The sequence below is a fragment of the Lacerta agilis genome, chromosome 3, assembly GCF_009819535.1.
Source record: "Lacerta agilis isolate rLacAgi1 chromosome 3, rLacAgi1.pri, whole genome shotgun sequence".
Lineage (NCBI taxonomy): Eukaryota > Metazoa > Chordata > Lepidosauria > Squamata > Lacertidae > Lacerta > Lacerta agilis.
This window is the reverse complement of record NC_046314.1, coordinates 95,697,532-95,713,186: the sequence shown is the minus strand read 5'-3', so window position 1 is coordinate 95,713,186 and position 15,655 is coordinate 95,697,532. Positions and strand designations below refer to the sequence as shown.

At 41.6% G+C, this 15,655-nt stretch overlaps 1 protein-coding gene across 3 annotated transcripts in view; it reads right to left on the bottom strand.

The window, feature by feature from the left end:
- Nucleotides 1-9,458: 9,458 nt before the first annotated feature.
- Nucleotides 9,459-15,655, bottom strand: part of UBR2 (ubiquitin protein ligase E3 component n-recognin 2) — a 54,192-nt gene continuing 47,995 nt past the window's right edge. For all 3 annotated transcript variants that reach the window (XM_033144848.1, XM_033144849.1, XM_033144847.1), the window contains 3 exons: nt 14,829-14,999; nt 13,286-13,387; nt 9,459-11,737 (listed from right to left, as the gene is read on the bottom strand). In XM_033144848.1, coding sequence (XP_033000739.1) covers nt 11,596-11,737; nt 13,286-13,387; nt 14,829-14,999 — 415 coding nt within the window. In that variant the 3' untranslated portion in view covers nt 9,459-11,595. The remainder of the gene's footprint in view (nt 11,738-13,285; nt 13,388-14,828; nt 15,000-15,655) is intronic.

Below are 15,655 nucleotides of genomic sequence, written 5' to 3'. Positions count from 1 at the left end.
ATATATCTCTCTCTATATATATATGCATGCACAAAACACACACTTTTTACATATGGAGAGAACAGTATAAGGCACTTTGGGATAATACAAGCATCCTTACAGTAGACAGCCAAAACCACTTCTCTGGGAAATGCTATAACGTGAAGTTTAAAGCAGATACTTTCTAGGGTAATTCTATTTTTGATGCAAGTGATATTTCATAAGAAATTCGGTGTGAATAAGTGATTGACACTATATTGTGTTTCATGTCCCATCAGCAGAAACCAAATGGGGAAGTTTAAAGCTAATTATTTTGTACTTAAGTTTACAAATATATTTTGGGGGGGGGGGAATCAGTATACTTTTCTGGTAGTCAAAGCACTGCTCTGGATGTTCTTGCTAGAGCAAAAAAATATTCAGTTGTCCAAGTAATGGAAAGACATAGAGAATGGCATGAGTTCATAATAATAGCCTCTAATTTTTTGGATAAACGCAGGTGTTGTTTGAAGTTGTTACTGAAAGGACTACCTTATGCCATGTTCACGTGATGCGCAAACACAGAGAGTAAAATTGTACTGGATTTCTGTGCACTGAACACCAATTTGTCATTTGATAAAAATAAGATCACACTGGTTTGAACAGCAGATAAGCTATAGCCCAAGCTGCCAGCGATGGCTCAGGTGCTGTGATACCAATATGTCATTCATTCGTTTGGTAGGTATTTCTGTATTTCAACTACTTGAGGATTTTAGGCTCAATTTGTTTTAACATGCACACCAACTGCAATAAATTAGACATGAGAATTGTGCTGTTTCCTGAGAAGTAATCATGGCAACCAACTTGTAGCGGTTTGGTTGTCAAAGGAAAAATATTGCCGCAAATCAGCACTTGGGTGTGAGCCTTTCCCCCTCCTATTAATAAGCACCAACTAATAATCGAAGCAAGTTCAACATTTTTGTTCAACAAATTGGATGGAATGCAGAAAAAGTTGGATTTTCTGCAGCTTACAGAAGACATCATTGGCCCAATGACCTTGTTGGCTCAGTGCACTTTGAATCCAAACGCATCATTCTGCATGACTGTATATTACTTTTACTGTTATTCTAAAAGTGGTGATGAGATAGCAAATACTTTTAAAGTTTTAGAAGCCTGAATGAAGCATGGGGAAGAGCTTGCTGCGTAAAGAGATTTTTATCTTTGTTCTGTATGAAGTTTCCATTTTTCTTTAATTATTTGTACATACATGCATGTATTTGCCAGGCAAGCCTTTCCTGAGTGAAAGCAAAAAGCAGTTAGCTAGCTTCAGCAGATTCCTAGGTGCTGTGAACAAACGCGGTTTGGACCTGGTACTTTGTCCAAAAGACTTGACCATCTTCAGTAAGTGACAGAAGAAAGGGATGGGTGATTGAGAAGAGATTTTGAGTAGTGTACATGTGTGTGGACTTGTGGTAATAAAAAAGTGGGGTAAGGTAGTTCAAGGAAGGTCGTTCTGGAAAAAGAGAAGCCCAGGAGGGACTTGAAGAAGAATGCATAGATAGCATATGAAGCTGCCTTAGCCCAAGTCAGACCAACGGTCCATCTAGGTTGGTGCTGTGCATTTTCCCTGGCGACAGCTCTTGAAGGCCTTTCCGAGCTTTTGTTATCTGTGCTCCTTTTAACTGGACATGTTGAGGACCAATGGGGATCTTCTGTGTGCATGGACACTTGACAAGAGTGAGTGCAAGGGGCCATAACAGAAGGTGATCTCTGCTAGGTATGGCCACAAGCTGCAGAAGGGGAGACCTCTGAAATAAGGACCATGAGACTGAAGCTGTTATGAAGTGAAAAAGGATGCCAGGGTAGAGACTGAAGCACAGGAGTGATGTGATCACAGAGAAAGGAGCACCAATGTAAAGGAATAATGCAGAAGAGATACAGCAAGGGGGAAATGACAACAAGGAGTAGGTTACAGTAGTATCCTTAAGTCATGACGGGAGTACAGCCATGGTTTTTAGCAGCAGGTACCAAGAAGAAGAAGAAGAACTTGGCGATGATTAAGGGTTTGATGACTGCTTAGGTTCCAGAAGAGGACAAAAGGAAGGGTTCAATGGTAACCTTCATGAAATTCTATGCAAATTGGCTTGTGTGCGCGTGTGTATGTGTGTGTGTGTGTGGTTTTAGTAGGTATGCCATTGTCGCACACAGGTTCATCATCAGCAAGGTTGCATGTACAGTTTTTACTCTTTTTCCAAATGAAGAAGTTAGTTAAATGCAGTGTATTCCCATTTTCCAAATCCATTCTTGATATTTGCAGACAAATCTTTAGAACATTATCATGAACCTTAGTATGAACCTCTTAAAATAATTCTGCGCTTCAGCTTTTGAAACGCAATTTTTGAAACAGTGAAATATGGACAGCAGAACCAGTAAGCAACAAAACAATTGAAGATTAGGGAATACAGTAACTAAAGTGTTCAAAATCTGTTGTATATAGATCTACTGTATAACGGTGCCGGTTAGGTCAACATGATACATTTTTCAAAGAACAGGCAGCTGGAAAAGAGTTTAAGTATGAAAATTTCAAAATACTCTCTGGGGAGATTTTAGTGTGCTATGCTCTGTATCTGACATATGAGTTGTAGTCATGAAAAGTTCCAAAGAGTTTATTGTATTGCACCTAATAAGTATTTGACTGCAGCCATCACTTCATACAGAGTTGGGTTATATCCCTATATTTTGTGGTTTGTTTTTTTATTTAAAACATTATTTACTGTGATATCAGAATATATGGGTTCACTTACAAAATCACCACATTTCACAGCTAATCTCAAGAGTTACCTCATTATATTGTATTATATTAGGTTATAGAATCAGTTTTTGTTTAAGGACTAGCGATGGGGAACGATTTCATTTCAAGTCACATTTAAAAGTGAACCTACCTAATTCATACGTTCTGAAAAAAAAATACACAAGCAGAAACACAACCATTTTATAAAGTTTGCACTTATCTGCATTTTGCAGTGAAGTTCTCCAGCCAAGAAATGTGTTTAAAAATGCATGTTTTAGGGGGAATTGTGCATGAAAATAGACAAACAGTATTCGTGAAAATAACTTACAAAAATGCATGTTACAGAAAAATGCACTGCAAGAATGTATATATTCATCAAAATTGCACACAAAATTTGCACTTAAATTGTGTGTGAATATTCATGAGGATTATTTTTTTTAAGAAATGATTTTCAAACAGATGTGGAAATGTGGAGAACCAAACTTAAGATTGGAATAATAAGAGACTGTGATAATAAGATAGTGGGAGAAACCAACACTGAAAGATTCACCCATTCCTAGTAAGGACACAGGAGACATAGACATTTTTGTTGTTTTTACAGAAATGGGAGGGATCCGTTCTTGAAATAATTTTTCTTCTTTTGCTGAAGGTGGATAATCTTCACCACTAGGTTGAGCAGATTCCTATAGAACAAGCAAAAAATTGGAACTGACACCCAACTGACTTGGCTGCTATACCCCTTTGGCAGCAATACAACCTAGTGGTGAAGGTTACTCATTAAGTAGGAAGGAAGGAATTGGTGATTGAGAAACCAATCAAAAAATGCACTATCATGCAAGATAAGGTATTCCAGTTCATGTGGGTCTTTTGACATGACTGTTTTGTATTCATTTGTAATATATATTTATCCTATCAAAAAAGAGGTTCTGTGATATTGTAAATGCCATTTAACATATGTTTGTAGGTGCTATTTTTGCAAATGTGAATGTAGATATTAAAATTATATATATTTTAAGAGTGTATACTTTATATATATTTTAAGGTATTATGTGAATTTTGTTGGCTTGTAAATAGTTTTTTTGCTGTAATTAACTGCCCAACGCTCTAGAAAGAAAACATTTGCTCCACTTTTTTTCAGCTTAAGACTCTAAGGGCCATTGGACATATTAAGTCGTGACAAAACATGCTTCCCCGCGAGTGCACACTTGACAGAATGGCAACTGGGGCTGGGGGAGGATTGGCAAATTTATGATCAGCCTTCACCAATTTGGTACCCTCCAGATGGTTTGGATGATAATTTGCATTAGCCAGAACCAGCATTGCCAGAACCAGTCAGAAATTATGGAGATTGTAATCTACTGTCAGCTAGAGGGCACCAGGTTGGGGAATGCTGGGCTGGAAGCTCATGATGCAATAACCTTTCTGGAGGTAGCTAACTAATAACTAAGCACCTCTGAGTTTGGTTGTTGCCTGAATGGGAGTTCTGCTATACTGCTTGGTGTTCCTTGATGGAAGGAAGATGGGACTGAACATTTGGGAGGTACAGTATTCTACTAATGAGTTCCATCAGTGCAAGGATTTCCACTTGGTCAGTGGGACTGTCCCATCTGTACTCCCCTCACACATGCCCCTCCATTCCCCAAATCTGCCCCAGAAGAGTGGGGGAACCCCTAGAACCAATTTAGGGGACTTGCAGAAGGAATAGTGGAGAGAATGTTCTCATGCACAGGAGCGGAAACCTTCCCCTGAGCGCTGCATTGGATTCCGTCCTATATTTCTATACCACCCTTCAGCAAAAAAAAAAAAATCACAGGGCAATGAACAACAAATCACTATATATTCTATAACTAGTTTCAACGTCAATACAAAACAAGCAAAACATGAACTAAAATAGCAACAAAAACAAAACTACAGGTGTACACTACAAAACTAACTTTGGACCGACTTCACCTCTTTGTTGGCGAAAGAGGTACTTGTTCACCTTCCTTCTAAAATAAAGGATAATGTTAAGGCAAGGAGCAACTCAGCAAAGAGATTGTTCCAGTGTCTTGGAGCTGCCCAAATGGTCTCAATTTTGCTGATCTCCTCTCTTGTCAGGACTACCACATGGGCTTCATTGGCTGATCTTAAATATTGGTCCGGTTGGTATGCGACAAGGTATTTTGGTCCCAGAGAGTTCAAAAAATTTAATGTCAGCATAACCACCTTAAGCAGGAATGGGAAGACAATCGGTAACCAGTACAGCTGTTTTAAAATGGGAGTAATATGTGAGTTTCCTGTTGCTCCCATAAGACTTGAACCACTGTATTTTGTACTGCTTTAAAAACGACTTCCATGTCGAGTGCATTAGAACATGAAAAACTATGGCCAGGCTAACCCTATCCAAGGGATGCGGGTGGTGCTGTGGGTTAAACCACAGAGCCTAGGGCTTGCTGATCAGAAGTTCAGTGGTTCGAATCCCCGCAATGGGTTGAGCTCCCGTGGCTCAGTCCCAGCTCCTGCCAATCTAGCATTTGAAAGTAGGTCAAAGTGCAAGTAGATAAATAGGTACCGTTCCAGTGGGAAGGTAAACGGCGTTTCCGTGCGCTGCACTGGTTTGCCAGAAGCGGCTTAGTCATGCTGGCCACATGACCTCAAACCTGTACACCAGCTCCCTTGGCCAGTAAAGTGAGATGGGTGCCATAACCCCAGAGTCGTCTGCAACTGGACCTAATGGTCAGGGGTCCCTTTACCTTTACCTTTACCTTTACCTTTACCTTTACCTTTACCTTTACCTTTACCCCTATCCAGGAAAGCTAGTGCATCAACCAATGCTAAGCATAGCTGCTGCTGGCTGCCGAGTTGGGACTTTGGGGGATACTACTGGAACCATATTCATCACCAAAGTGCACCTCTCCTCCTTTAAGGAAAGTGCAGTTCTGTTCAGAACAGGCCATTTCACTAACAGCTGAACCCAGGAACCATCCTCCCTCGGCACATCTGCTTTATTTGGATTGAGTTTCAATTTGTTGGTTCCCCATCCAGCCCATTACTGCCTCAGACACTGATTCAAGATCTGGGCTTCCCTGAAGGTGTGCAATCATTAATCCTCAGCCTAATAAAGTGCATTGTATAACTGATTTACAGCAGAATCATCTCAAGGTTGCTGGCTCATTTGAGTGAAAAATATCCAAAATCCATTGACAAAAATGTTCAATCAGACATGTGGCTCTCATGTAGGCACCTTGGGAGCAACGCAGGGCTGTTGGGCTGGTGTGCAGTTACTATCCTTGTTCTAGAAATGCCTAATACACCCAACTGAATTTACAAGGGAGTTCTGTGTTAACAACAGCCCATCTTTTCTGCTCAAGTTTAGAAATTTGAGTGTTACTTTAAAATCCCCCTGTTCCTCCAAGACACAGAACACTTGGTGAAACATCCTAAGAGGGAGGAAAGTATACACACAGCTGCTTCAAAGCTAATCGTTTCTAAGTAACCTTAATACATTTTATAAGATTAACCATCATGCACTCCTCTATCCTGCACACGTAATTCTGGACAATGATGGCTTCTGTGAGCATGTGCCGCTTATCAGGAGCAGGAGACAGCTATATCAGGCTCCTCAGGCTAAGGATAACCTCCACTCAACTGGTAACTGGCAGAGTTTACAATGATGCAAGTAGAATTTTTTTATAAAGCATTTCAGAAAAAGGAGGGAAAATATTGCTAACTTTGCTTATGTTAAAGCTAACACCGACCTCAGCTAAATAAATTTAGAAGGTGATGTGGTATTTTTAAAATGCTCTTTAAAAAGAAGAGCATTAGAGGTTAATTGATTAAGAGATAAGGCCAGAGAAATAGAACAATGTCACATGCTAACAGCTCCCCACTGAGAGATAAATGCCTGGATAAGTTCGTTTCCAGCAAGGCGACAGGTTAGGCAATGCAGAGATCTATTTTCAAGTCCAAACTCAAGGTTACCCTTCCAGTTTTGACTGTACTGTTATTTGTTGGTTTTAGAGTTTGCATTTTCAAGAATAAAAATAACTGTGTGTGATAAGACGGGAGGGGAAAGGAGTGAAGAGCATGGAGTAGGGGAAAGAGAATAATTTATTTTTGTGGAAAACAACAGTCTTCCATCAGGGAAATTCAGATATACAGAAGCAGATATATAGAAGTTCAATGTTTTGTTTAAACAAGTCCTGTTTTAAGGAGATGACCCAAAAATAAATAAATAATGAACTTCTATACATCTGAACTGCCAGCATGAAGGACTTCGGATAAAATTCTCTTTTTCGTACCTTGTGGGGTTTTGTTTTCGCTTCTTTTCCTAACCCCACCCCCTTCCCAGCGTGATAAGCAAGATGTACTTAAAACAATGGGCTGAGTCACCACACATTCAGGTGCACTTGCCCTGTTGAACTGGGAACTAAGTCATGACTAATTTTTTAACGCTGCTTGCAAGGAGGCTAAACATACCCAGCTCCTTCAAGCTTTCCTCATAAGACTTGGTTTCCAGACCCTTTAATAATCTTGGGAAAGGAGTCTTCACTTCTCCCGTGAAGTACCGGTAGTCCTGCATTGTGTGGAGGCTTTCTCATGCTGCTGCAAACCTCTTCAGTGCCTTAAAAAGTGGGAAATCAGGTCCCTCACTAGGAAGAAGATAGCTTCCATTTCTAAAGTGGAAAAACCTCCCCTTCTCTACCTAAAGGGTGTCAGCAGGAAGAAGAAGAAGAAGAGTTTGGATTTGATATCCCGCTTTTCACTACCCGAAGGAGTCTCAAAGCGGCTAACATTCTCCTTTCCCTTCCTCCCCCACAACAAACACTCTGTGAGGTGAGTGGGGCTGAGAGACTTCAAAGAAGTGTGACTAGCCCAAGGTCACCCAGCAGCTGCATGTGGAGGAGCGGAGACGCGAACCCGGTTCCCCAGATTACGAGTCTGCCGCTCTTAACCACTACACCACACTGGCTCTCGCCAGTGGGGTTTTGTTTTTGCTTCTTTTCCTAACCCCACCCCCTTCCCAGCGTGATAAGCAAGATGTACTTAAAACAATGGGCTGAGTGACCACACATTCAGGTGGACTAAACCCCAATAAAAAAGGAGTCAGAAAACAAAGAATGTGGGGTGAAGCTCGAACAGCACTAACCCAACATGACTTGTAGGCTCTTCTGGCCTTGACTGATGGTCAGGGGTGCTGCGGGCAACACTGGGCTCTGTCCCTCTTTCCTTCCCTCCCTCCTCTGATGCCCTTTTGCATCTCTGACTCCCAAAGGCTTGCATATAGCTGTTTGTTGCAGCAGCCCTGGTTACAAGCTCCGCAGGTGAATGGTGCCTCTGGGGCTGGCCAGGGGGTGCTGGTTGCCAGGAGCTGAGGCAGCCCTGGAGTAAGCAAGCAAGTGGGGAGCCCAGCCAGCCAGTCCACCAGCACTTGCTGTTGGGAATGGACAGACAAGTGGGAGGCCAGGCAGGCAGGCACTGTGCTGGCCTTTCTTGTGCTTGCTGTGTGCAAGGCCGGTCTGGGAGCTGAGTGCCTGGCGCTGAAGGTGGAGCCTTCCCGCCATGCAGGCCTGACAGTGCCTGCTGTTGCCACTGCTGGCTCCCAAGGTAAGGTGCTGGCCTCACATTCACCTTTGGCCAGCTTCCATTGGGCCCCTAAGGCTGGGGGCATCCTCTTCCCAGGCCCCTGTGGGGCAGTGTGAGGAGGCACCTCTCTTGGGGGAGGCGGTGGGGGGCACTCAGAGACCAGGGCCTGCAGCTGCGGATGCCCAGAGAACTCTCAAGGAGAGGCGAGAGGAGGCTGAGGGAACATTCCCCAAGGGAAGGTGTTCGAAAAGGGGCAAGGGGCTGCCAGCTCTGCAGGCAAGGGGTGACATAACTGGACTCCAGAGCCTCACAGTGGTGCTGCAGAAAGAAATGTAGTTGGTCAAGGGAACCATGGACTGAAAAAAGTTGAAAACCTCTGCCTTACATGTAGCAAACTGAAGGTACACATCCCACAAGAACTACTTAAAAATGAATTGTGGAATGAAATTCTGCGCTCCTTTGAGGGAAAGGGCAGGATATAAATTTAACAATAAATAAATACTTTATGTGCAATCACCAAGACTTCCCACCCCCCTTACTTATTTTCATGGAATCATGAACCATCATGTGAAGTTAGTAAAAATGGATCTAATGTCTCTGTAAACTAGGGAGGGGAAAGTTGTGACCATCCCTTTCAGGGAAACACACGAGGCTCTGGCAGTAGTGTGCACTTGGATGAATACTTCGGTTGAGGACAAATTCTGGAAGCCAGGGCAAAGTGTGCCCTTAAGCAATGCGTCTCAGTCCAGCATGTGGTAATTGCTAATGGCCACCACTGCATTTGACCTGGAGAAAGGAGGAAGCTGTACCTGGTTAGATGTTGTTGGACTCTTAACTCCCAACTGGCCAGTCAGCATGGCCAATTAGGGCTGCTGGTAGCCAAACAGTGTCTAGGACAACCACAGGTTCCTCATCCCTGCTCTAAACCTTTACTTTTGCAATGTGAAAATGAAATCTTCTGTGCTTTGCTGTGTAATACTAATTTGCTAAAAGGCTGACAAGATGCTTGAACTCAGATGTTTGAATGCAGACAGAGATGTTGATCCAGGCTATTACTCTTAAAAACACAAAAGCTAGTAACACAAAACATTCGGCACACTTTTCCCCTTAAAAAACAACAACAAATCAACAGGTTTACACATCAATTGAATGTCAACACCTAAAGCATTTATTTTTTATACTTTTTATACATATGATACATTTGAATTTTTACAAGTTGTCCACAGATACGAAAGTTATTACAGGTATTAATTCCCTGATACTGAAAGCTTGTTATATAAACATTTCTACAATGAACATAAATACATGCAAAAGGAAAAAAAGTCAGAGAAGAAAATGGGTTGTTGAAGAATGAGCAATCCTACAAAAAACCAGGATAAATTTATACACTTTCCTATGTCATATAGTCATAATTCCACCAACCCATTTGACTGCCATCTTGAGTACCTGAGGGGAAAAGTCCTTATTCTCTCAATATTTACTTTACATAGAAACTTGTCAGTTAAATGGCAGCAGATCCTATTTTTCTGTTTTATGCACCCATAAAAGGGGAGCAGGGGAGACTGAGAAACTAAATGTATTGTTACTAAATGCCTCTTAAAGCAAGTTTTTTTTCCCAAAATCTCAAAGAAACAGTATTAGAGCAGAACTAGTACATTAAGTGTAACATGCACAGCAAATAGCTTTACCCACAACCTAATCAAAGGGAAAATGAAGACTGAATATTTTCTTGCTAGTTACACAACACTCAGCAAAGAAGGAGAGGCTCAGGAACACATCTAGGAAGACTGATCAGATGGACAAGTCTGTCCTGTCAAAAGTTATTCTCCCTAAGAAAAGGAAGCCAAACTGGTATAGCTTTGAATTTGTGTCTTACGTATTCACTGCAACTATTCTGAACCTATAGAAGACTGCTGTAAACACTACTTGATGTATTAGATCACTGAAAAAAACCCAAACTTAGACTAATTGCAAGTATACTGGCTGTTCATGAGATGGCATCTCTGAACTGAAGATGAAAGCCAGGAGAAATCCCAAGAGTTATCAGAACTAACTAAGATTACAGATTATAGCTATTTATTTTAAAAGGATGCTATTTGGAAGGGACAGAGAGCATGAAACCTCTAAAGAAAAGTATAATGTTATCTTATATGGTTTTAATGGAGGCCCCAAGGTATATTTAGAAAATTCACTGCCTTCAGGCACCCATGTGCAAAATCTGTGCAGTTATTTCAATATACTTACAAAATATACTATAGACAAACTTCTTTACAGAATGCCAGCCAAGTTCAAATGGATGTAGATGGCGGTGCAAATTAAAGGAAATTAATGTGGTAGTAGGGGGAGTGTCCTCGGTTCTCACTTTGCCTTTTATCTTTTTATCTTGGAACTTTAAAAAGAGGAATGGATCCTGAACCTTGGAAGGCTGGTAATCAACAAATGTAAATGAAATGAAATAAACAATCTTATTCACTCCCTCTTCAATCTGACACCAAATTAATTTTCGCATGACTTCTCTGATGGGTGATGTTACTCAATATCTCAAATCAACTAAGCAGAATGTCAACCTTCTAAACACAGAAGGTTATCAATCACAGCATGGACAACAGTGTTCTGTTTTTGCCTCCTATGTCAATATCACAATCCACACAATAATTCTAAAGAGTGCAATATTTCAAAAAAAGATCTTTAAATTAGTTTTCCTTATTAAAGTGTTCTCTTTTAATAAGAAGAAAGACAAAGGCAAAATAGCCCTGCAAGGCTTCAGATTACAAAGTCGTTTTAGATACAATGAGTTTTCTTCTGCATTCCTATAGATAAACCCATTGCTACATTTTTTTGCACCCCTATTTCATTCCAATACAAGTTTTAAGTACTAAAATGCAAAATGGCTCAGATTTACTACAAAAGGGTGAACTCACCACTTCAACATTGTGCTAAGTTGCCATTTCAGCAGAGATTTCCTCCTCTTATCCAAAAACATTTCATACTCCAAGGAGATGGCTACCTTTGTACTAGAAATGTTAAATTCAGTAGCCCAAGTTATAGAAATCAACAGGTTGTGTATGAAAGAAGCAGTGCAAATAATACTACTGATCAAATCTGCTAAAGTTTACATGGTTATGGAAACCAGGAAATATACAAACATGGAAAAGTCAATAAAAGAACTAGACTCTTCTCTTTATTACTTCAATCCTTTGTTTCCTAATCCTCCTTCCGACTGACAAATTTTGCAGGATTATAAAAGGATGATCATGAAGTTCCAGTCTTCAGAAAGAAATTAGTTATAAATGTTGCCAGTCGATGCCTACTAACGTTTGATTTGCTTCTTGTGCGTGTCCTATTTCCTCCGTAATGCTGTGTTGCTGCCAGAGTTTTTGGATCTTTTTAAATCGCTCTCTGCACAGATGTAGAGGATTCCCTCGTCTAGGATAGAAAAGTCCACGAAAAAGCAACTATAAGAACATGAAATATCCCAAGTTCCAAATGCTATCTTGCATGTAAAAATAAACAAATAAAACCATTTGTTTGCAGCGTTTATAAGCATGCCCTGGTCTCAGGGCTGAAACAATTAGGCAAACAATAAATCCAATAAAAATAAACGTATTTTTTTTTAAAAAAGAACAATGAAAACCACCAGCAGCAGCACTTTATGGAAGCAGGTGACTAAAAGCTATCGGAGAAAAAGGCTCATAACAGCAAAGCTCAGTAAAGCTCACCTCCTCCCAATGGCCTGGACACATGCTGAAAGTTGATGTCACTAAGAGGCCAGAAGTGCAAGTCACCAGCCAGGCATCCCTCATCATATCCACATCCATTAAACATCACCTCACTGACACCTTGGGGGGTATCGTCTATTCCCTCATATGCCCATGACCATCTGAAGTATTGCTCGACCTTACAAGGCTGTTCGTAAAGATTACTTAGTTCAGGGGTCAGCAAAAGGCAGGTCTCTGAGTGATCAGAAGGGCCCAGAAATATTTAAGTGTATGTCTTTAGCACTTGGCTCTGGCTGGTGGATCTTGGAGTTTCAAAAAACAAACAAACCCCAAAGTAGATCCCACAAGCCAGAAGTCTGTCCACACCTGAATTAGACAATGTACGCGAAGCAGTCTGAATACTCGAGATGTGGTATATAGAATGTCTTCTTTATCCTAACTAGATGAGGCAGGCAGAGATTGATGCTTTTTTCCTGATTCTAATTACCTTCCCATATGCAACTGGTACTTAATCCTTGGTGAAATCTATGCTTCCCCAGACTTTTGTTATTCCCAAAACTACACATTTTGCGGGCCACACACCAAATAAGACCTGCCCAGTTTCCATGAGGCTGGCACCATAAGACAAAAGGTTCTGGTACATATAATAATAATAATAATAATAATAATAATAATAATAATAGAGCACAGGTAGACTGAAGCTTGCACCAGCCCCAGCCAGTATGGCCAATGAGCATGGATAATGGGAACTGTAGTCTAACAACATCTGGAGGGCACCATGTTGGCTACCCTTGCTGTAGAGTTTAGCCAGCGTAGGGTTTCCATGATGCTCCCACATGATATTAACAACATCTGCACATTAAGCAGTGCCCTCAGGCTTCATTTTGAAGGGCATCCTGCAACAGGATTCACTGACTGGATGCTTAACTTTTTGTTCAAAACTTGCAGTGACTTCCCACTACCGGATTCAACTCTAGAAATTATATTTCCATATGCACCTGACATCTAGAAGCCATGGCAACAGTGGCCATCTGTATTAACTAGTAACAATTTAAATGGCCTCATGGAAGTCCATTTTTGTGAAATGGGTCTATTTCACAGAACTGCGATTAACTTTGAAAATTAATATAACTTTATTGATGGTGTCATGCGGTTCACCGTCACGGTGTTTTTCCTTAGTTCTGGCAACATAGGTTGTTTGTTTTTGTTTTTGCAAACAAACAAAACAAATACAACACAGAATATGGAAAGCTACCTGAGTCCCTGATCCGTTTCTCCATAGTCATCAAGGTAAGGAGGAGCATAGAAGCAGCCCTTTGTTTTTCCAGCTAAGAATAGCACTTGACACTCCCGTACTCTGAAAAGATCACAAAAAAGATGACGTCCTGGTTAATGTAATTCCGTATTCTCTTAAATCAATAATCCCACCAGCAATTAGAGGTTAAAGTTCATCACAATCAGAAGAATGGAGGCATTTTCACAGAACTACAGCCTGTGCCTCCTCAATGAGCAGCTGCGTGAGATGAGTGCAGAGTGAAGGCGCAGGTCAATTCTGTGTCCAGGGCAGCTGCCTACCAGCTCCATCTGGTACACCAGCTGAGATCCTACCTGCCTGCGGACTGTTTCGCCAGAGTGGTGCATGCTCTGGTTATCTCCCACTTGGACTACTGCAATGTGCTCTACGTGGGGCTACCTTTGAAGGTGACACAGAAACTGCAACTAATCCAGAATGCAGCAGCTAGACTGGTGACTGGGAGTGGCTGCCAAGACCATGTAACTGCTAACAACAACACTTTGAAGATCCCGGGCCCCAGGGAAATTAGACTGGCTTCGACTAGAGCCAGGGCCTTTTCGGCCGTGGCCCCGGCCTGGTGGACCGCTCTCCCACAAGAGACCAGGACCCTGCGGGATTTGACATCTTTCCAAAGGGCCTGCAAGACGGAGCTGTTCCGCCAGGCCTTTGGGCAGGACTCAGTTTGATTTACTTTCCTTTGTATAAAACAAGCCCAAAGGAGGCCCCCAACCTGCTCACAGGTCTTGTATGATCAGTGGAAACAGTTGGCCTGGGCAAGTATCAACCACTCTCAATTCCAACCTGATAATTGCCACCTGCCCAGATTTTAACTAGTCTGAATTAATTTTAAGATGTATTTTAATTAACTGATGTCTGTTTTTATGCATATTGTGTTGTTTTGATGGTGTTAGCCACTCTGAGCCCGGCCTCGGCCGGGGAGGGCAGGATACAAATAAAAATTTGGTATTATTATTATTATTTATTACAACACCAGTCCTGAAAGACCTACATTGGCTCCCAGTACGTTTCCAAGCACAATTCAAAGTGTTGGTGTTGACCTTTAAAGCCCTAAACGGCCTTGGCTGAGTATACCTGAAGGAGCATCTCCACCCCCATCGTTCTGCCTGGACACTGAGGTCCAGTGCTGAGGGCACAAGAAGCCAAGTTACAGGGAACCAGGCAGAAGGCCTTCTTGGTAGTGGCACCTACCCTGTGGAACGCCCTCCCACCAGATGTCAAGGAAATAAACAACTATCTGACTTTTAGAAGACATCTGAAGGCAGCCCTGTTTAGGGAAGTTTTTAATGTTTGATATTTCTTTGCTTTTAGTATTATTAATTATAATATTCTGTTGGGAGCCGCCCAGAGTGGCTGGGGAAACCCAGGCAGATGGGTGGGATATAATATATTATTATTAAGAACAAATCCTACAACTTAGTCTCCTCTTCCTGTGGGAGAGGTGTGACTTTCCTTTGGAACTATTCAAGTGCAACCACCCTCTTACCTGAGAAAAATTCCTACTCCAGAGCCACAGATAAACGTATGTGCAGTACAGGCTCCTACATCTTCTCCTTCCAACTCTGTTTGACAACAGTAGCTCTGAGAACACAACATGGTCCCACATACAAGGCACAACGTTGGTGCTCGACTTTTATCACCACCTGACTTTGGACACCTTTGTAAGAAACAAAAAGATGTGACATTTATATTTAATACAATGCTATTGTATCTACCTAGGTAAGTTTCACTGCAACTATTATAATATACTCCATTTAGTTTATGTCTTGGATCCAAAGAAGGGTGAGTGGAACTTCACTCCTGCTGTCATCACTCTCCCCCCCTCCCCCCCAAAAGCTGATCCTTGAGTATGGAAGAGCCTCTGAAACAGGACAGGATGCAGCAGGGAGGGAGAATGGGAAGAGACTGGAGTTGGGGCACAGGGTGATGCCTTTTGTGAGCAGAAATGCCTTTCTGCTCATGGAGAGGGGAGAAACTAAGCAGCAATGCAGCTCACATAAATCCTGGGCAAGAGCAGAAGATAAAGCACTATTTGACACCTCTTTCACACCAAATCGACAAACCCCATTTGTGCACATGGAGTGCACATTTGGGCCCAAGCCTATATTTTGAAAGTTTAAAAACTTTAAAAATGTGTTTAGTATTTTTAAGGATACAGAAAGTGAGGAGCTGAACAAAGCCTTCATGAAAGTTTTAATAAAACTTTCAACTTTTCCCAAACTTTAAGATCCCCTTCAACTGAAGATGCCAAGGACTGCAAAGGTTATATACCCTGTCGCTGAGCTGCAGCCCGGTTTCAGAATTATTTCAATA